The 20705-nt window shown below is 38.1% G+C and overlaps 2 protein-coding genes and 1 long non-coding RNA gene across 4 annotated transcripts; 1 reads left to right on the top strand and 2 right to left on the bottom strand.

Annotated features, from left to right (window-relative positions):
- Window positions 1-2019: 2019 nt before the first annotated feature.
- On the top strand, window positions 2020-4868 carry LOC113340256. The gene is made up of 5 exons (XM_026585465.1): window positions 2020-2521; window positions 2851-3143; window positions 3463-3496; window positions 3604-4313; window positions 4430-4868. Exons 1-5 carry the CDS (start codon window positions 2122-2124, stop codon window positions 4697-4699), a joined length of 1707 nt encoding a protein of 568 aa, XP_026441250.1. The 5' UTR covers window positions 2020-2121; the 3' UTR covers window positions 4700-4868.
- A 3688-nt stretch (window positions 4869-8556) lies between these two features.
- On the bottom strand, window positions 8557-20614 carry LOC113339307 (ATPase 10, plasma membrane-type-like). Of its 2 annotated transcripts, none has more exons than XM_026584602.1 (17): window positions 20391-20614; window positions 20186-20305; window positions 20005-20103; window positions 19785-19922; window positions 19590-19724; window positions 19313-19492; window positions 19017-19223; window positions 18806-18925; window positions 18597-18716; window positions 18386-18508; window positions 18205-18309; window positions 17809-18115; window positions 17487-17725; window positions 17127-17402; window positions 16687-17043; window positions 9235-9398; window positions 8557-9139 (listed from the first exon to the last, which is right to left on the bottom strand). In XM_026584602.1, exons 1-17 carry the CDS (start codon window positions 20457-20459, stop codon window positions 9082-9084), a joined length of 2817 nt encoding a protein of 938 aa, XP_026440387.1. In that variant the 5' UTR covers window positions 20460-20614; the 3' UTR covers window positions 8557-9081. The 2 variants fall into 2 exon arrangements, with proteins under 2 accessions (XP_026440387.1, XP_026440386.1); XM_026584601.1 differs by lacking the exons at window positions 8557-9139; window positions 9235-9398 and adding exons at window positions 16084-16354; window positions 16439-16602 and having other exon boundaries at window positions 20391-20612.
- On the bottom strand, window positions 9405-15797 carry LOC113339308. Its single transcript, XR_003355031.1, has 10 exons — window positions 15595-15797; window positions 15007-15274; window positions 13729-14129; window positions 12102-12688; window positions 11869-12029; window positions 11316-11782; window positions 11133-11211; window positions 10136-10597; window positions 9890-10046; window positions 9405-9802 (listed from the first exon to the last, which is right to left on the bottom strand). It is a non-coding gene; the product is annotated as an uncharacterized LOC113339308 (long non-coding RNA).
- Window positions 20615-20705: the final 91 nt, after the last annotated feature.

Raw genomic sequence — 20705 nt, 5'->3', positions numbered from 1 at the left:
AGGATTGAAGAGAAATAAGATAACATATTAGAAAGGTTTCATTTCATAAATTATATACACAGTGGAGTTGATCAATCAATTATCTCAATTATAATGAATAGAAACCACAATAATAATAACATGCAGACACAACCGACTTTAAACCGACTTTAACCTAAGTGAGTAACACAACAAACTAATAGAATAGTAACAGGGGCGGAGCCAAGAATTCTGAAATGGGGTATAAAATTTACATTGGGGTTGCAAATTTTTTTCAGGGGCGCAAATAAGCAAAATTAGTCATGTAAATAGCAGAAAAATTTCAATTGAACGTAAACTAGGCTTTGGAGCCAGGTGGACAGGGATGCAAGTGCACACCCTTGCAATGGGATGGCTTCACCCCGAATAATAGCACTGACACATTGTTGAAAGTAGGGATTAGATATATAGTGTGGTACAACTTATAATTACAGTGACACTAAACAATGTCACCGGAGTGTAAGAGCTATTAACTTGGACACACCAGCAATCAAGGATCAGTTCCAAATATGGCATACCAATAAATGCAAAAAACAAGCAAAGAAAATCTGGTATATTCTTCCTTTTACTATTTGTTGGGCATTGTGAGGAAAAAAACATAAAGAGTAATGGCAAAAAAAACGACACAGAGAGAGACGGTAATCATAGAAATCAAGAGATTAATATTTCAGTGGGCTCTATTCCTTCTTGGTTTAAGTTTATCCTCTTCAGAGATTTGATACACAACTGGAAGTTATATCTTGGTAACTGCTAGTCAAACTTAACCCTAGAAGGGCTTCTCTTCGGAGCCTGTAATAGATTGTATTGGGATGGGCTTTGTCTTAGAATATTTTCTTTTCTTTTGAAAGGGAATAAAAACAAACATATCTATTTTATTATCTTTTTCCTTTTTGAAAGGGAATAAATATATAACCTATGTTTAACCTGCGATTTATTATTTTTTTATATATTTTTTCATATCAAAACTTAAAAGAATAATAAAAACATCAAAATATAGGATAAACGAAATCCTAATACAAATAAAGATATCAATTATATATAAATGCGTGAAAAGCAAATAATACAAATAAATCCTAACACAAATAAACCAATTACAAGGAAATCCTAATACAAATAAAGACAAGATCCATAAACTTCAACGACATCCAACTTTTTATATATCTCATATGTTTAGAGTTTCATCATTTATTAATTATCACAGAGTCACAAAGCTAGGTATGATTCAACAAATTTCATTGAGTTTATATTAGCAACAAAAGTTCACGATTGCTAAACCAGCTTTGTTAGGACCGATACAAATCTAAAAATTTAATCTTTAGCAATCACGTAACAAAGTGAGCAAATAATGCGATCCACCTGTACAAATGAAGGAAATTTCATTTCACGCAAACAAAAGGAATTATGGGCTGAGTATGTTTGGAGTCCTTTTCAAAGTTGTAAAGCAGTCAAAAGCGGCTCTATTATTTATGGGCAGCATACTTGTTTTGTACTTGCTTGTAAGTTGCAATTATCTCAAAAAGGAAAAAGATGATATTCGCACTATTGATACAGTGTAAGGTACACTTACTAACTGATATGGAGAAATCCTTTTCTTTTTCTGGTTTTTGCGTATTTGAGGACCCTGCGGGGTAAACTTTGATAGCTAAAAGATCAATAAACCGCATATAATAAAGCCGGAGACTTGAATTTCTGATCTCAAACAATAAGAGGATCAGGCCATGGTCAATGTAATTATCTCTATCACCGGATATTTCACGTCATCGGAAACCCATGCAAAGACGAAAACAACAGGTTGATTGATAGCAAGTGGCGGACATAACGGCATGCAGTTTGCTGCTTTTGGTTGTTTCCTTTCCTTTCCTTATCTGGAGGATGGGATCATCTTCTTTTCCTCTTTGCACACGTGACGGCGGTTGGGGTGCCATCTGGACTGGATATTCTTGGACTATAAATGAGGCTTATGCCCCAAAACCACATTAATGACTCTTTCTGTCCTTCTCCTCCTCTTACACACTTCAATAATCCAATATATCTCTTGCTTCTACACTACTTTACTTGTATATCTTCTCTTAGGAGAATCCAATATTATTCTTTTGATCAATAATGGCAATAACCAATGATGTCGGAGAAGAAGAAATAGAGATGATGATGAAATACTTGATTGTTCGTCCGGAGAAAGGCGGCATATTCAATATGTCTAGATACTTGCTCAGATACGATGCTGCTAATCATGATTTCATTGAGACTAGTAACAATCATTATTCTAATGATGGATATGGTGATGAGTTGGTAACAGTGAGTCGAGGAATATCATCAGTATCTGATGGTGGCGGCGGACAAGATGATCATAGACTAGTGATAATAGTATCAATCATAGTGAGGAAAATCATAGGGGTTTTAGGTAAACCAATGGAATGGATGGGTTATCTGGTGGAGTTCTTACTCAATCTTCTGTCTCTCAATGGCGGATCTATCTTCTCTTTGCTCACCGCACTTCTCAACGGTATCATTCAATACTTAATCTGCATTTAATTTTGTTTAGATTCTCAATTAATGTCTAATTAATATCTGTATTTTTAAACTTTTAGCCAGCTAGTACAGTACTTGTTGTTCGTTTGTGTGTACACGTGCATTACTGCTTCATCTTGGTGTTTACACGTACATTCATTTATACTCCCAAGGAAAATTTGTTGCATCAAGGTTGACTGTGGCCTTATTGAATAATTTCAGCCCTCTTGTTTGTTGATGATTTGTTGATCAAATGGGTAGATTAGAATGTAGACGATTTTTTCGTTTGGATACCTTGTTAAGTATGGGTAACAATTGTTGCAGGGAAAGTAGTGAGGCCACAGAGGAATTCCGAAACATTTATAAGTGCCATTGGGCATTTGGATGGAAGAATTGATTTATACAACAAGCAGATGCCTTCATCTACTCATGATGATCCGTTATTATCTAGTACTGATGCTAATGGTAATGGAGAGATGATTGTGAATGATAAAAAAACCAGCAACATCTTTGACTTGGGAGATGACCGATGCCTTATGGATCTTTGCATGATGGCTTCCAAGTTAGCTTATGAAAATGCCAAAGTCGTTCGGAATATTGTTGTTCATCATTGGAAGGTATGCCCGTACTTGCTTAATTACATATTTGCTGCTTTGAGTTAAAGTTGTTTACATTGAACACACACCCCAACAGCTTATGATATTTTACCTTTTGTCTACTTGAATTTGCTGTTACACTGAGCTAAAGTTGTTTACATTGAACCCACACCCCTACAGCTTATGGTATTTTACCGTTTATGGCGGTGTAAATTTAAACGTACACTTGAATTTACTGTTGTTCCCCCATTTATCACCAAACTATGCTACATTTTCTTTTTTCAGTTAAATGTTTTTAACCAATTCGGTCTTGTAATTTGATTTCCGTCCAAACCTACAGATGCATTTTGTGGAATTCTTCAACGGTTGGAACGGTATGGAAATGAACATATTCAAGAATATAATGTTATGTTTGGAAATTGCTAGCTTGATTTATTTGTGAATCGTATGGAGTTGATTTGTTTTTCGTATCCATATATAGATTTCCAGAAAGAGAAATCTACCCAAGTTTTCATCCTTTGTGATAAGCCCGTAGATGCCAACTTAATATTGATAAGCTTCAGAGGTACCGAACCATTTGATGCGGATGACTGGAGCACTGATTTCGACTATTCCTGGTATGATATCCCAAAATTGGGTAAAGTCCACATGGGTTTCTTGGAGGCCTTGGGTTTGGGCAACAGAGATCAAGTTACCACCTTCCATAATCACCTTCAAGCCGTAGGAGGAAGAGATGGGTACAATTCAAAGACCAGTTTTCCTGATGAGGATGCGAAATCAGATGCCACGAGAAAGAAGAGATTGCTCCCGGAAATGGCTGAGTTGACTGCATATTACGCAGTAAGGACTAGGCTCAAGGAACTGCTAAATGAACACAAGAATGCAAAATTCTTAGTGACTGGTCATAGCTTAGGTGGTGCGCTTGCTATACTGTTCCCATCGGTGTTAGTGTTGCATGAAGAGATGGAGATGATGAATAGGCTATTGTGTGTCTACACATTCGGACAACCAAGGATTGGTGATAGACAGTTGGGAAGATACATGGAACCTCATCTCAACTATCCAACTCCGCGATACTTCAGGGTGGTCTACTGCAATGATCTTGTGCCGAGGTTGCCTTACGATAACAACACCTTCTTGTTCAAGCATTTTGGACCGTGCTTGTACTATAATAGCTTGTACATTGAAACGGTAATCAGTTTATTAATCAAATATGCATATTGATTTAACATAAGGTTTTGTTTAGCTCGTGCTTCTAAGTTCAGCTCTAGCTCTAGCTCTGATCTTAATTCTGTTTTATCTTGCAGGAATTGGAAGAAGAACCTAATCCGAACTTCTACGGGATCAAATTTCTGATTCCAGAGTATCTGAATGCAGCTTGGGAGTTCGCGAGGAGCTTAACAATGGGATACACTCATGGACCTGAGTACAAGGAAGGTTGGTTTTGCATCTTGCTAAGGCTTATGGGATTAGCACTTCCTGGCATTTCAGCTCACTGCCCCGCAGACTACGTTAACTCTGTCAGGCTCGGGAGAATGTCATCATCATCATCATCATCCTATTCTTCCTCCATCTAGATATCCCTCCAGAGGATCAAAATTTGTGCGTCTGTTATAACCCGAAATGATCAAAATAAATAGTGGACTTATTTCCAGTTGAAAAAATAGTATCTTTATGTGTATCACTTGGCTTGTGCACTACTTGAGTATCTTTGATAAATAATCTAGGACACTGAGCTTTCCAATGTCCTTTTTTCCCTGCAAAAAGTACAATCATCAGTTGGCACCCTATATTTCTGTTTTATTTTGAGAACCATGGTTTGTAGCTAAAACAGCTGCAGAAGGTAATGGAAGTTATCCGTTGTCCGTCTTTCATTGTTCTAAAAGACCAAATAAATTCAAACAGAATTGCTTTAAGAAAAAAATGTGACCACTTGGCACAGAACATATATCAAACACCTTCGCTGCAACTATAACCACACTACGTAAAGAAGAAACTCCAAACAATAAATACTGCTTACTGTATTATGTCAAGGAAGAAGTTGGACGAAAAACTAATTGACTCACACAAAAACAATGGTAAGTATCCCTGTTGTTCATACCAAAGAAGAGTTGGGTGTTGCCCAAGGACATGGTTGCAAAAAAGGAAAACTTAACTTTGTATAATGAATTCAACAACAATAAAAGCTTTGTATATTGACTCATGGTGCTCAGCATAGCTCTAGTAGGACGAGAATTGTGGAGTGTCAACCACGATGAAATAGTAGTCGGCTTCCATGAAACTAATAGGTAGCATAAAAATGGGGAGTCGTATAAATGATTTGCTTATTGTTAAGGAAGATTCTTAAGATGCATTTGTTAAATTATTAAACTACCTTAGAAACGCTAACCGCAGTCATACAGTACTGGTTGTATTGGTTTGTGGCCGCCGGTGCTTGGCATTGGTTATTTCCGGAACCAATCCCTCCAGTTGACGGTTCTTTGTGTTCATTTTGTTTTATCAGCAGCTCATTTTGTTTTCTGTTGGTACGAGGTTATTGAGGTTTTTATGTGCCTCGTCAATTGTTTGCTTATGCCTCGAATTCTTTCTTTTATGTTTTTCCATTTGTTTTGCTTATGTAATTTATTTCTCGTGGAGTTCGTCAGAAGATAGAAAATAAATAGAAAATTAAGGGAAGATATCGTTTGCTCCTTATTCAGGTGGGTCCATGTCAGTTTAGTCCTTTGGTCAAACGTCTTTACTGTTTGGTCCATAATTATTTAAAAATATTAAATGGACAAAACTACCCTTCCGTGTTAATTTTTACTTATTTTTTTGTAGCAGTTCATTCGTCAAAATGAACTCCTTTTAATTTCTACTTATTTTTTTTAGAAATCACATATATAAACCAGAGTTCATTCTAGAAATGAACTCCATATAAAAACCTAAAAAACCAGAGTTCATTCCAGAAATGAACTCCATATAAAAACAAAAAAAAACAGAGTTCATTCCAGAAATGAACTCCATAAAAAACTTCATCTTCAACAGCAGCAACAGATTTCTAGGGTTTGACGAGTTCATCTTCATCATAATCTCCAATCACATCAACAACAAGAAAACCAAAAAGCCTAATTAAATCTTCAACAACAACAGATCTATCTTGAATTCGTCTTCATCTTCATCATCATCACCAATCGCAGCAAACATCAAGAAAAACAAAAACCTAATTAAATCTTCAACAACAGCAGATTTATCTTTAACAACAATAACAGTAACAGAAGATGCGTTCGTCTTCATCTTCATCGTCTACATCACAAACCAGTTCATTCCAGAAATGAACTCCGTCATCTTCATCTTCTTCATCATCATCAGCACTCATCGTCTCCATCATCAGCAGCAACAAAAACAGACGAAAAAACATCAAAAATATTCATCACAAACCAGTTCATTCCAGAAATGAACTCCGTCATCTTCATCTTCTTCATCATCAGCACCACTCATCTTCATCATCTTCATCGTCTACATCATCAGCAGAGAAGAAAAAAATCCTAGAACTCATCTTCTTCAACAACAGCAGCAGATGAGTTCGTTGTAAATCGTTTTCATCATATACAACCGCATCAACAACAAATAAAACATGATTTTCACCTTCGAATCACCATTGTTACAGCAGCAGAAGGAAGAAAAAGAAAGAAAAGAAAGTGGAGACGCCATTGTTAGCATCTAGCAAGAAGAAAAAAACAAGAAAAGGAGAGAGAAATTCTAGATCTGAAAATATAGTGGAGAGAAAGTAAATCTGAAAATGATTTATTCTCTCTTACTTTTTGACTATATATATGGTCCTTATCCAAAAGGGTATTTCTGCCACTACATGATGACAATTACATCATTCATGACATCATCCTAGGACCAAACCATAATTTTTATGACCAAACTATAATTTATATTCCCAAAAAGGACCAAAGAGACAGTTGACTGAGTCAGCTGGACTAGACTCTCTCTAATATATTATTCCTACGACCTAATGGTATTTCCTACTTATATTAAACCGATCAGTTATTTTTATTCATTATTTATCAACCTGTGAATAGATCTAAGCTACTATTTTATGTAAGTTCTCAATCCTAAGAATATATATATACCGTACGTGTATTTCTGGCTATTTTGTGTTGCCAAGCAGTGAGGTCATTTAGATCCAATATCTAGGTGGGATGGATGGTTGTGAGTGCACAGTAAGAATATACACATTCGATAAAGTAGCCGTCTCGAGTGTGTATTCCGTTTGATTATTGTGCGGGAATTATTATTCTAGACTGGTCCGCAGTCACTTAAATTGTTTAAGTGATTTTTAGAATAAAAATACGGAAAGCACCTTTTAATCGTCAAGGACCAAAATATGAATTCGGTATAAGAGTTGATGTGTAATTGTTACACGCTAATGAGAGTTTATAAATATTGGTATTAGCGGAAGGACTTACGGTAAGAAAGTAGATGAAGAAGTTTACTTTTATTGAGACAGACAATTTTAGCGATTACAAGTTTTTGGTGGAATGACTTGTATACTTTGTTAATCGTATCTGAAGTTCCGTGAAACACATGGAATTCTATAGGATTAAGAAAAATTAAAATTATATGTAGCCAAAGAGACCTAATTGTATTTGGAAAGGTATTTGAAAACAAATAGATAGCTAAAAAAGAGCAAGTTATCAAAGCCAGTTACACCAAAAGCTAAGAGAAGCTAAGCTTCTTGTTTCCCATCCTTGAACAATTAAGTTGATCGTGTGAAAGTCCAAAACCAAACCGTGCTTTTCTTAGCCTTATTATTACATTAATATAATAATGTTTTTGTATTTTGTATTCTCCAAAATAAAGATGTATATTGGGCGGGCCAGCACATTTATGGTACAACACAACACTTTAAAATTCGACCACAGCACGGGCATAACACGTTAACTTAGTGTGTTGTGCTGTGCTGGACAAATAGGCACATCAGCACCGCACTGCACGTGGTACGTTGAAGCACGTGGCACAACACAACACGTGAAGAAAGCACGCCAAATCATGCATAAAATACAACGTACATCACATTTCTAAAAGTCTTTATTTTAACTAGTTTTTTACATTTTATTTTCGCCATGCTGATTAATTTCTACAATAATACATATACTAGCTAAAATATTAGAAAAATATTTACTTTGGAAAACATAAAATAAATGGACTAGCACAACACGGCACATCACGATTATTTTTCCGGCACAGCCCAGCACAGCATGTAGCACGTGACTTCGTGTGTTGGGCTGCGCCGAGCCGTCACGTGTTACACCTCTACTCCCAAAACAAAAGGCATACCAGCTTTTATTCTCCTTTAAGTTTGTTCCAAGTGGTGAAAGAACAAACGAGTTTGATTTGATCCAAGTTAGTGAATAGTTGCTGGTGTTGATAAAAAAAGTCTTTGATGTTTAAAAACAAAGCTACATGAGTTCTTCTTCCTTCCGGTCACGGTACAAATCGGTGGTGATTGAAGCTAAAGCTTCAAGAGAATAAAACTTGTGCGTCTGTTGTAATCCTAAATGAAGAATAAAACTTGTAATGCCCTTGCTGTGGATTGGCTTTCATATTATACACAATGTTGAGTTTTGTCTGTTGTCTTATTTCAGTCTTCCTCGAGCATCAATGGAATGTTGTACCTTATTATTATGATGGGTCGGAAATATTCTGTTTATCACAAATGATCAGATTGTCAACATTACAGATAAGCGCATACGTTAACAGGACAAGTAATGATGCTTGCAACAGTGGGAGTCTCCTCTTAAACAAAATTGCTTGACTAGTAATGGTGACGATGTAGAAATGGTGTACATGTAAAGAATCTAATGCTGCTTTTGCTATAAAACGAGGACGCCAGGGGAAATAAAGGGTAAATATTTTATGTGAATGTGTAACGTAACACCATGCTGCAAGTAGGGATGCTGATCTAGGCTTATCTAGGTTCTAGTGCTGATTCCGTGTGTGCACTTATAGTGTGCAACTCTCCCATCCTGGAAAATGCAATAAGCACCACCATTAGTAGGTCTCTTACCCATCATAAAGGATAAATATTAGCAGAGAATTAGTTGTTTGCAATTATTATTACCTGGCTATTTCCGCGCGCCTTCTAGCCTTTTCAACGAGCATTGAAGACCTCCATCCAGTTGTGTCTAAATCAGTGGAGATTATCCCTTCTAGTAATCTTTGAGAAAGAACCCACTTTGCTTCTCTATCTTCCTTCCCGTAATCTTTCTTAGAAGTGAAAGCCGTCCGCAGTTGAAAATAAACGGAGCGAAATTATTGTTAACAGTTAGGCTCGGCGTCATAGTTTTTGATAAATGTAAGAATTCCTGCACTGATGTACCTTTCTATCAAACAACAGATTCCAGGCTCCGCCGCTAAGAGCAAGCTGTAGAACCATATTGCGCCAGCCCAACCCCATCCAATGCCTTGGATTGATGCGAAGCTGACATTTGCATACACTGCTATCACGGTAGCAACCAGCTGAGCCACCACAAATGCACACATCAATAGAACACCTGGCCTTTCGACAAATGACCAGCTTTGACTGTGAGTAACAAATATCAGAGCTTGGCTGATGACGCTGACATGTAGATACACCGCAGAAGATACCTCCAGTTAGCTAAGCTTATAGACCTCAAATGGAAGTGCATCTACAGAGAAAACGTAAATTGAAATGTGATCAGTGAACACGCAAATTTTCAACTGGAGTGGAAAAGAGAAACAAGAAACATTGATACCTGAAAGAAGTCGCCGTGACTATCCAGTAAAATAAGACAGTGACTAATGCAAGATAAGTCCCTATGACAATGCCAGTCGCGAATATGTCATTCAGTTTCCAGTTGTCTGGTTTTGGAGAAGGCTTCACATGGTCTTTGGATATTGTCATAATGGTACCTTAAAGCAGGAACCAGATCCACACAAACGTCAAGGGGAGACTAGATAATTTCTTTCCTATTAAGAAATTACAGGGATGGAAGCCTTACCATTGTTCAGTATAGTCATTACAAAACCAAGCACAATCCTTATGGTTATCGAAACCGCATATATCTGCAATAGTCATTACATTGTTATAACTATGTAATGATAGCATGGATGAGGACGCTTAATCCAGGTTCTGTTAGAACTATGTCAGCAGCACTTCTGGCAGCATCTGTAGAATCTGATACTGCAATACCGACTTCATCAACTCTAGCTTCACTAAAGGCAAGAAAATTTCTCGATTCTGTTGCTTCTTCTGCGCCATAGTCCAACCGTGATGTGCATACACATTTTGGCATTGATGAAAAAACCTCATTGTGAGAGTTATATTCTTCTCATCTTACATTTTCCTCTTGTCAGCATCTCTCCTCCCATATTCAGATGTATGCAGTGCACAAACAATGTTGTTCTGGAGACTTGCCTTGATTATCCCAATGGAATGTACTATTACATTATGCCCTTGATCTCTGAAACACAAATCACAACATAGTTTCATGAGCGAATGTTTTCCAATAACATGCACAAAAAGGCCAAATATAAACAATGTAATCAGATAAATAGGAATTAGAGACATCAGCAAATGCCTCTGTAAAGTTCTCCATAGATTTTGGCCAACAATTTCATTTTCATTCCTAAATAAACAAACAGCATACTGAGCATATCCTCTGCATCTTGTGAGAGCTAAGGCGGGACAATGACCACAGCCACAGAAATTGTATCATCATATTATCCTAACTTTCACCCTACTATACTCACCAACATGCCTCTTCATCTCAAATCCAAGAAGGTCTCACTATAAATAAAAACTACAAGGCAAGCCACTGTGTACCATAGAACTTCTACTAGTGCACTCCTACCGTAACAATTTACTTACCAGTTTCCCACTACTGGATCTGGCCAGGTTCTATTCCTATTCACATGGGAAAACAAAATATACAACCAAAGTCTAGTCCAGAAACAAAATAAGAAAGCTCAATATGAGTTACTTTGGTCTGAACATACCCTGACAGTATGCTGATCAAATGCCAAGCACGCAAGCAATCTCAACCGGGACAGCAGCATTCCACATTAAAAATTCTCCCTGTATAAGCAAAAACAGAGGCCAAAACAGAAAAAGATACTCTGAAGCTTCACTCAGGAAGAAATTTATACAAAAACAAGTAAACGCAATGTTAGGACATATACTTTTGATTTAAGGAAGAGGAGGATCTCATTAGTACACAATTCATAGGACTGACCAGTCTCCATTTGTATCCTTTGAAGTCAGACAGAGGCAAACTGATCAAAAGCTAAACATTCCCCATGAGGCACCAGAACCCGTTTCAAGTCTGCTAATTGAATTGGGCATAGGAATACAAAAGCAAAACCTGCAAAAAACAAAAAAGATACTCCGACGCTCAAGTCAGAAACAACTTTATGCAAAACATAATAAACATAGAGAGTTAGAGTTAACAATGTTTACCTTTTTATTTGTAACAAAATGGAATGCGTCATGCATGCCTCTAAACTATATAACCTAATACATATTGATGTAAGAAAAGAATCTCATTGTTTTTCCTGCAATTGTTTATCCATGAGAAAATAACTACTATGTCTTTGTAAAGGCAAAAAATGTACTAACCTGACAGTCATCGTGAACAAGAACGATATACCTGTAACAAGCAAAAAAGAAACTCTGATATTTTAGAAATATAAGGGAAAATTAAGTATAGATTGAGGTAAAATTAAGAATGTGTACCTTTTGATTTGACATGTAACTTGTTTTCTTCTTTCTCAAACAAATTGAATACCAGAGTACGAATAGTCTAATTAACTTGTTGAAACTTTACCCAAGCATCAAGCTGACCAAATGCCAAGCATTCTACCTTGTGAAGTCTCCCTACTGAATATTTTCTGTCCCTGGAATAAGTAATCAAGTTGTGCAACAAAATAACAAACAAAATACATAGTCGGGGAGTTAAGAATTTGTACCTTTGGAGTCGGATAATTAGATTCTTTGACAGAATAAGCATTCGGAAGTCAACGGAACCACCAAACGTGTCAGCATTCAGATGTCACCAGAGTCACCAAATGCGTAAGCATTCGGATGTCAGCGGAGCCACCAAACGCGTCGGCATTCGGATGTCAGTGGAGCCACCAAACGCTGCATCATTCGGATGTCACCAGAGCCACCAAACGCCTCAGCATTCAGATGTCACCAGAGCCACCAAACGCGTAAGCATTCGGATGTCAACGGAGCCACCATACGCCTCAGCATTCGGATGTCAACGGAGCCACCAAACGCGTCGGCATTCGGATGTCAGTGGAGCCACCAAACGCCGCATCATTCGGATGTCTCCAGAGCCACCAAACGCGTAAGCATTCGGATGTCAACGGAGCCACCAAACGTCTCAGCATTCGGATGTCAGCGGAGCCACCAAACGCGTAAGCATTCGGATGTCAGCGGAGCCACCAAACGCCTCAGCATTCGGATGTCACCAGAGCCACCAAACGCGTCAGCATTCGGATGTCACCAGAACCAAGGGGCATGACTTTATCCTATTCACTTCAGCTTTGCCCTAAAACACAAAAAAATACATATGGAAATATTATATTTCTGAACAAAACAACAAAAAGCATAAATCATTTAACTTAAGTCTCTAGGGTTTCTTTCTTATAATAGCAGCTTTACGAATTGCTGATGCTTTCATTTCAAGTTGGTTGGTTTCTTATTCCAGGGACACAATATAGTTTTTGTTTCTTATAGATCATCTGGGCCAAGGGCTGATGCTTAGCAGCATATTTTAGGAGGTGAATTTTTATCGTTATGCCTGATTGCCTGGTAATTATCTTAAATTGAGAACAAACGGCAGTGTAAACTGACATTTTCGGCCGCGATTATGCCAATGCCAGTTTGTTCATTCACACAGATTAAAATGTAACAAATAACAAACAATTTCAGTAGATCTGATTACAGAAAACATCATTATAAACAAAAGGCAAATAGCAAGTTGAATTAATCTTCAATTATGATTCCTCAATAAAGTAATTTTTCATGAACAAACAGAAAGGAGGATCTGTAACAATAACATTGTAAAATGATAAATTGTAAAATGAAAAAAATCTAAGTAAAACTAGACAAAATCTATGCATTTTAGGTAAAATTATCAAAGAAACAAAAGATATTCGGGTACCGGATATTTCTGTGTACTCGTCCGTTAGGACACGAACGCTTATCTGTCCCTAACAGTTCTACCAGTCAGGTAATAATTTTGTTAATGAGCCCAATTTTAGGACCCAATACCAGACCCGACTATCTAGGTCCTATTCGGTTCCAGGTAATCGCTACTCATTGGCAACCCTAGGTTTCATTAATTATTTTTAAAAACCAGACCCAAAATCATTGGTGACCAGATCCTACTCAATTTCTTTTTTTTTTTCTTTTTTTATCTCCTGTGGAACGGGATCTAGTTTTGTATCTTTTATACTCCTTCGGGGCTGATTCGTTGCCTAAATAGGTTGTCTAGGTAAAATAATAAGATAGAAAAAACAACCAAAACAACAAGTAAAACAAATTCTGAAAATTTGAGAATGTAGCCTACAATCATGCCATAAGTACCTTTTTCATGTTTTCATGAGTGAGACTCTGCTGACTACATCTCTGCAGCAAGGATTAGACAATAAGATCCGATCTTCCTCCAGGTGTGGAAGTGAGTGGCTGGTGCATAGCATTATTGTCTGTACCAAAAGGTATGCTTCATACTGTTGTCTCTCTTCTTTGCTATCTAGAAGTAAGAATTTCTCCCACTGCAAGTGCACGCAGTATCCACTCCAAAGACAAAAGGGTTATATTTCAGAATAATTTCTGATTGATAAATCAACTGATCGGTTGAGGTAACTTACAGAGCACCATAACTGGTGGCGGATTGTCTCTTCCGTGGCTAACAAGTACTTCTAATGACATGGTCTAGAGTGCAGTTTAGAGCTTCCATCAGTACTAGTAAACGATGATCCTCCTTTCTGTTTGTAAGAAAATGAAAAGGTCCACATTAGTTAATCTAATCAATTATCAACACTTCATTGTGTGGTCATAAAAATAAATCTTATGCAGGAATACTTGGCGCATAATCAACAATTAAATTCTTATGATCCTTCTTCAAGCATACAGGCAACTACAATGAAATTCACAAACCAAAAGCAGTTCAATTTATCTTGGTTGCAAAAATGGTAACTGTAATTGATTAAATTTCAGATGCAGATGTTTCTGAATTGCTCCGCTGACATCCGCTGCAATGGTAAGAGGTGCTAGAATTCGTTCTTCAAAAGATGGTTGGTTGCTAATGTCAAAAGGATGTGTGATATTTTTCTATAATCCCTTTACAAAAGAGTCGATTCAACATCCTGATTTACCTGGTGTATTAGACTGCATAGTGTTCCCATCTCTGATAACTGGTTTTCTGATAAATCATTTTATACCACTAGACGGGGAAACAATAATTGGATGGCCGAGATGACTAACTGTCATGCTAAGAGTTGCAAAGTTGTAAAAAAATTAGAAGGAAAATTTTCAGGTTTGGTTATTCAAATTACTTGATTTCCTGTGATGGAAACGTCATCTTAGTGCATTTAGGCCACCTTCTGGGAAAGTCGATTGGTGTCTATAAAGCTGATCTATCGAAGGGCGGGTGGGTTAGAATTGAAAGTCTGGGGAAGTATATGTTGTTTGTCAGCAATACCTCTAGTTTCTCAGCAATCGTACCTCCAAATAGTCACATGGAAAATAAAATCTATTTGATAACAAATAGTCATGTGAAATACAAAATCCCTGAATTATGTAATCAAGTTGTGCAACAAAATAACAAACAAAATACATAGTCGGGGAGTTAAGAATTTGTACCTTTGGAGTCGGATAATTAGATTCTTTGACAGAATAAGCATTCGGAAGTCAACGGAACCACCAAACGTGTCAGCATTCAGATGTCACCAGAGCCACCAAATGCGTGAGCATTTGGATGTCAGCGGAGCCACCAAACGCCTCAGCATTCGGATGTCAGCGGAGCCACCAATCGTGTAAGCATTGGGATGTCAAGGGAGCCACAAAACGCCTCAGCATTCAGATGTCAACAGAGCCAGCATGACTTTATCCTATTCACTTCAGCTCTGCACTAAAACACACAAACACAATACATATGGAAATATTAAATTTCTGAACAAAAAAAAAAGCATAAAATCATTTGATTAAGAAAATACCGAGTAAACATATGGAAATATTAATTTTCTGAAGCAAAAAGAGAAGCATAAATCAATAGATTTGACTAGTTAAGATATTAAGTCTCTAGGGTTTCTTTCATAATAGCAGCTTTACGAATTGCTGATGCCTTTCATTTCAAACACAGGACAAAATCAAAACCAGACTAAGATCTGAAAATGTCTTGCAATCAAGAATAACAAAAATGAAGACACAAATCTAAGAAATACTACTCACTTGTTGTTGTTGAGTCATATCTTTACTTCCACTGATGAATTACACGACCAAATTCTAAGAAAAACAATCCCAAAATCTTCAAATAAAACAACAATTTTACTCACTTGTTAGTGATGATTTAGCTCCTATCCTTGAATTGGTGTAGGGTTTTGAATCAGGGAAGAAGAAGAGTGTGAAAGAAACGCCACCGATAGAAAGAGAGGAAGAAATGAAATGGATTAGGGTTAGGGCATTTGGGAATTGCTATTTATACATCCAGGTGTAAAGATGGTGTAAGAACTATTTTATTTTTATTTCTTTTTTTGGCCTTGAAGATTGTAGCCCGGCGGGCCCAAACCCACCCTTGTCTTTGAACAAGACACTGTGCGATGGAACAATTTTATTTTTATTATTTTCTTAACCAGTAAAAATGGTGTTTCTCAATGGAATTTTGTTTTGTTTTACTGCTCGGAAATATTCTGTTTATTTCAAATTAATTAATGATTTCCCTTTTAAACAAAATCTGTAGCTATGGATAGTTTGAAAATGTAAAAATCGCATACATGTAAAGAATCTAATGTTGCTTTTGCTGCAATACGACCAAGTAAATGTGTTTACATGAAATCTGTAATGTAACACCATGCTGCAACTAAGGATGCTGATATTGGCTTCATGTCACTGGTTTCAGAGTGTATGAGCAGATTGGAGTATACTCAAGTCGAGATTTTTGAGCCTTAGTGCTGATTCCGTGTGTGCACTTATGGTATGCAACTGTCCCATCCTGGAAAATGTAATAAGAAGCACCATTAGCATGTCTCTGACCCCATATTAGCAGAGAAGTTCTGTGAAATTGATCTATTATTACCTGGCTATTTCCGCACGCCTCCTAGCCTTTTCGGCTAGCATCGAAGATCTCCATCCAGCTGTGTCTAAATCAGTGGAGTTTATCCCTTCTAGTAATCTTTGAGAAAGTACCCACTTGGCTTCTCTATCTTCCTTCCCGTGATCTTTCTTAGAAGTGAAGGCCGTCTGCGGAAATAAATAAACGGAGGGACATTAGCATTCAGGCTTGGCGTCATAGCGATATAAAACTGAATTCCTGCACTCATGTACCTTTCTATCAAACACCAGATTCCAGGCTGCGCCGCTGAGAGCATAACGAACAGCAAATTTTATTATGTCGAGTGGCACGTAGAAGACCAAGCTGTAGAGCCATATTGCGCCAGCCCAACCCCATCCAATGCCATGGATTGATGCGAAGCTGACATTTGCATAGACTGCTATCACGGTAGCAACCAATTGTGCCACTACAAATGCACACATCAATAGAATTCCTGGCCTTTCGACAAACGACCAGCTTTGACTGCGAGTCACAAATATTAGAGCTTGGCTGATGACGCTGACATGTAGATATACCGCAGATGATACCTCCCCGTTAGTTAAGCTTAGAGTCCTCAAATGGAAGTGGGTCTGCATTAGAAAAAAGTATAATGTATGTGATCAGTAAACACGCACATTCGATCAATTGGAGCAGAAACAAGCAACGTTGATACCTGAATGAAAGTTGTCGCGGTCACTATCCAGTAAAATAAGACGGTAACTAATGCAAGATAAGTCCCTATGACAATGCCAGTTGCGAATATCTCATTCAGTTTCCAGTTGTCCGGTTTGGGAGATGGCTTCACACGGTCTTTGGATATCGTCATAATGGTACCATCGTTGAGTATAGCAATAACCAGAACCATGAATGGTGGGAAATCATATTTCCAGATCAATGTAAGAAGCACAAAACCAAGCACAATCCTGATGGTTATCGAAACCGCGTAAATCTGCAAAGTCATAATTACATTGTCATAAGACCACTGCTTGAAACAAGAAAATCAACAAGAGGACTGCAGGGAGCAATGGAATACCGTATAATTTTTCATTCTTTGGAAAATGGAACGGCTTGTCAGGACGGCATGGATAATGACGCTTAATCCAGGTTCTGTTAGAACTATGTCAGCAGCACTTCTGGCAGCATCTGTAGAATCTGACACTGCAATACCAATATCTGCCTTCTTCAGAGCAGGCGCATCGTTCACCCCGTCCCCGGTCATTCCACATATGTGCTTCTTCTCTTGTAGCATTTTCACAATTTCATACTTGTGTTCTGAAAAATCAAGTATTAGCAAAACAAGAAAAACAAAATCAAGAACAAATGATCGGTTATAGGTCAGAAAAACGGTGAATTACCGGGGAATACACCAGCGAAACCATCTGCTTGTTCAACGAGTTCATCCACAGGAAGAGCTTCATGGTCATCTCTGTTACGGTCGAGCAATGCAGAAGAAGGATACATATTTGTCCCCATTCCAAGACGCCGACCTGTCTCTTTTGCAATTGCCAACTGGTCACCTGTAATCATCTTGACACAAACCCCAAGGTGAAGTGCTCTCCGAATGGTCTCTGCACTGTCATGTCTAGGTGGATCAAATAATGGTAACAACCCACAAAATGTCCATGGACCTCCTGGACTAGCTTCAGATTTCTCTGGAACTTCCTGCAAATTATAGTTGTGAGTGAACTGGCATAAAAATTCGCGCGTCATAAAAATGAAAATGGCCTTACAGAAAAGTGTTTTAAATCTACCTGACAAGCAACCCCAAGAGACCGCAATCCCCTTTCAGCAAACTTGTCAATGATGGCATGTACTTTCCCAGCTATCTGTTCTTTTTCTTCGCACAAGTTGAGAATCTGGAGTTGAAATAAGAAAATTAGTATTCCGGTAGCTCCCATTATATGAAATTCACTGACAAAGATGTGTGCATACCTGTTCTGGAGCTCCTTTACTAGCCCTATGCCAGTTTCCCTCGGCATCGATGTATGTAATTGCAGTCCGCTTTTCTACAGGATTGAAGGGTAGAAAATGAACTGGTGTGATGTTTTCGCGTGCCTGCAGCGAGAAATGAAAACACACAATTAAATTAGCAGGATAATCCAGTTAGTCTTGAATTCGATATACCTCTCTGCACTCAATATACCTCCTTCGGATCAGCAAGCATGTTAACAATGGCCGTGTCGATGGCGTCCTGATTTTCAAGTCTTGAGGCTCTAGCTGCAAGCAACACAACAGTGTCTTTGTCCATGTTTTTGTTAAAAACCTACAAAGGACGCATATTCATTAAGACATCTCTAAAATCATGTTGCTGACAAGTGACAAGTACTTATTTATCTTAGCTCATGTATGTACCTCAATAAGGCTTCGATCGACCGTGAGGCGATTCAATGTCAGGGTTCCAGTTTTGTCACTGCAGAGGACATCCATTCCTGCCATTTCTTCTATCGCAGTCATCCGTTTTGTAATAGCACCCTTGACACATCAAATGGAGATGAACAACATTACACACAATGGACATTTTTCACAACAATTTACCATATGGTCCGCAGGAGAAGTTACGTACCTGTTGTGAGAGGCGATGAGAGCCAATTGCAAGCGTAACGGATAACACGGTGGGCATAGCTATGGGTATCCCTCCAATTAAGAGAACAAGAAGGTTGTTGATTCCGGTTCGGTACGGTCGATGCTGGATAGGAAACATAACGATGATCTCAATGATCAGTCCCACCGCTATCGAGCAAATGCAGAAATTCCCAATGGAAGTAAGAACCTGCAGGAAGAACATTTTTCAAATCAAACTCAATTTCACTTAAGACTTGAGAGATTGTTAAAAAACTGAAATTTTAATGGTTGTATTGCCTTCTGGAAATGGCCAACAACATCGGTGGAGTCGACCAAATAAGCCGCCTTTCCGAGAAATGAGTAACGTCCTGTAGCTATGACAACAGCTTCAATCTCTCCTTGTTTACATGTAGAACCAGAATAAACTTCATCTCCTGCCTTCTTTGTTACAGGGAGAGATTCCCCGGTAAGTGCAGACTGCAGCAGCATATCAAATAACAACGCCACGGCCATTTAGAATAAGCAAAAAGCTTTTAATTCTTGAAATGGAAGCTTAGCAGCACTTGTCTATTACCTGGTCAATTTTTAAGGGGTCTCCTTCAAGAAGACGAGCATCTGCAGGGATGATATCGCCGAGCTTGATACTAATTATATCTCCTGGTACTAAAACTGAAGCATCTAGCTCTTGCCACCGCCCATCTCTGAGTACCTGCATCACAAAGATTTTGAGCATTTTGCAATGAGGAATCAATTGGCATCTGAAACTCACCTTGGATTTTGGAGCCAATCGGGCCATAAGTGCTGCGGCAGCATTCCCTGCATTATTTTCCTCGATAAAGCTAATTGTGGAATTGATGATCAACAGGCTGATGATTCCCACGAAGTCTTGCCAGTCAGGACCTTCTCCCTGGAACAGAAAGCAACATATATATTACGTTTCCGATCCTGGGTTAAGAAATTGCCAAGTAAGTTTCTCAAGGACTACTCACCCCGCCATTAGCAAGGACAATTGCCATGACAGCTGCAGCTTCCATGACCCATGACAATGGATTCCACATAAAACTAAGAAATTTCAAAAACTTGTTCTCCTGCAACGTTTTTCTCAAAATTACTAAGACTCAATTTCAACAACCCTTTGAAGGTGCAATCAGTAGATCAAAATTTACATACCGGATTCTCTTCAAGCTTGTTAGCCCCAAAAATGATGACTCGAGCCTCGGCATCCTGCGATGAAAGTCCACCGCGCGACGTTCTCAATTCTCCAAAAACTTCTTCCAGCGGCAATCGCTCCTGTTACAAATAAAGAATTAAAGCATCAAAATCTGTGAACCTTAAATGTACAATATTTCCTAATAACAAGAAAAGAAAACAACACCAGATCAATTGCATCTCTGTTGAAACTCTCCGGTCCAAGCAACGGCTTCTCCAAATCATGAGTCGACATGATGACTCTAATAGTAGTTCTGATTCAACCCGATGATAATAGTAAAGTTTAAGAGTTGATTCCCATGTTTTTCTTCTTCGTCTCTCATTAATAAAGGCAGAAACATACTAGAATGGGAATTCCATGGAAGACTGTTTGGTGGTACTGCACATTTCACCTACTACTACTACTAATTAATAACATATGTTTTTCTTTCTACTCTCCCGCCGTTCTGAAACCAAACCACTGTGTCTTTTTTGGCTCCTA

This window comes from Papaver somniferum, unplaced genomic scaffold (assembly GCF_003573695.1).
Source record: "Papaver somniferum cultivar HN1 unplaced genomic scaffold, ASM357369v1 unplaced-scaffold_21, whole genome shotgun sequence".
Taxonomy (NCBI): Eukaryota; Viridiplantae; Streptophyta; class Magnoliopsida; order Ranunculales; family Papaveraceae; genus Papaver; species Papaver somniferum.
This window is presented reverse-complemented; position numbering and strand designations above follow the sequence as displayed.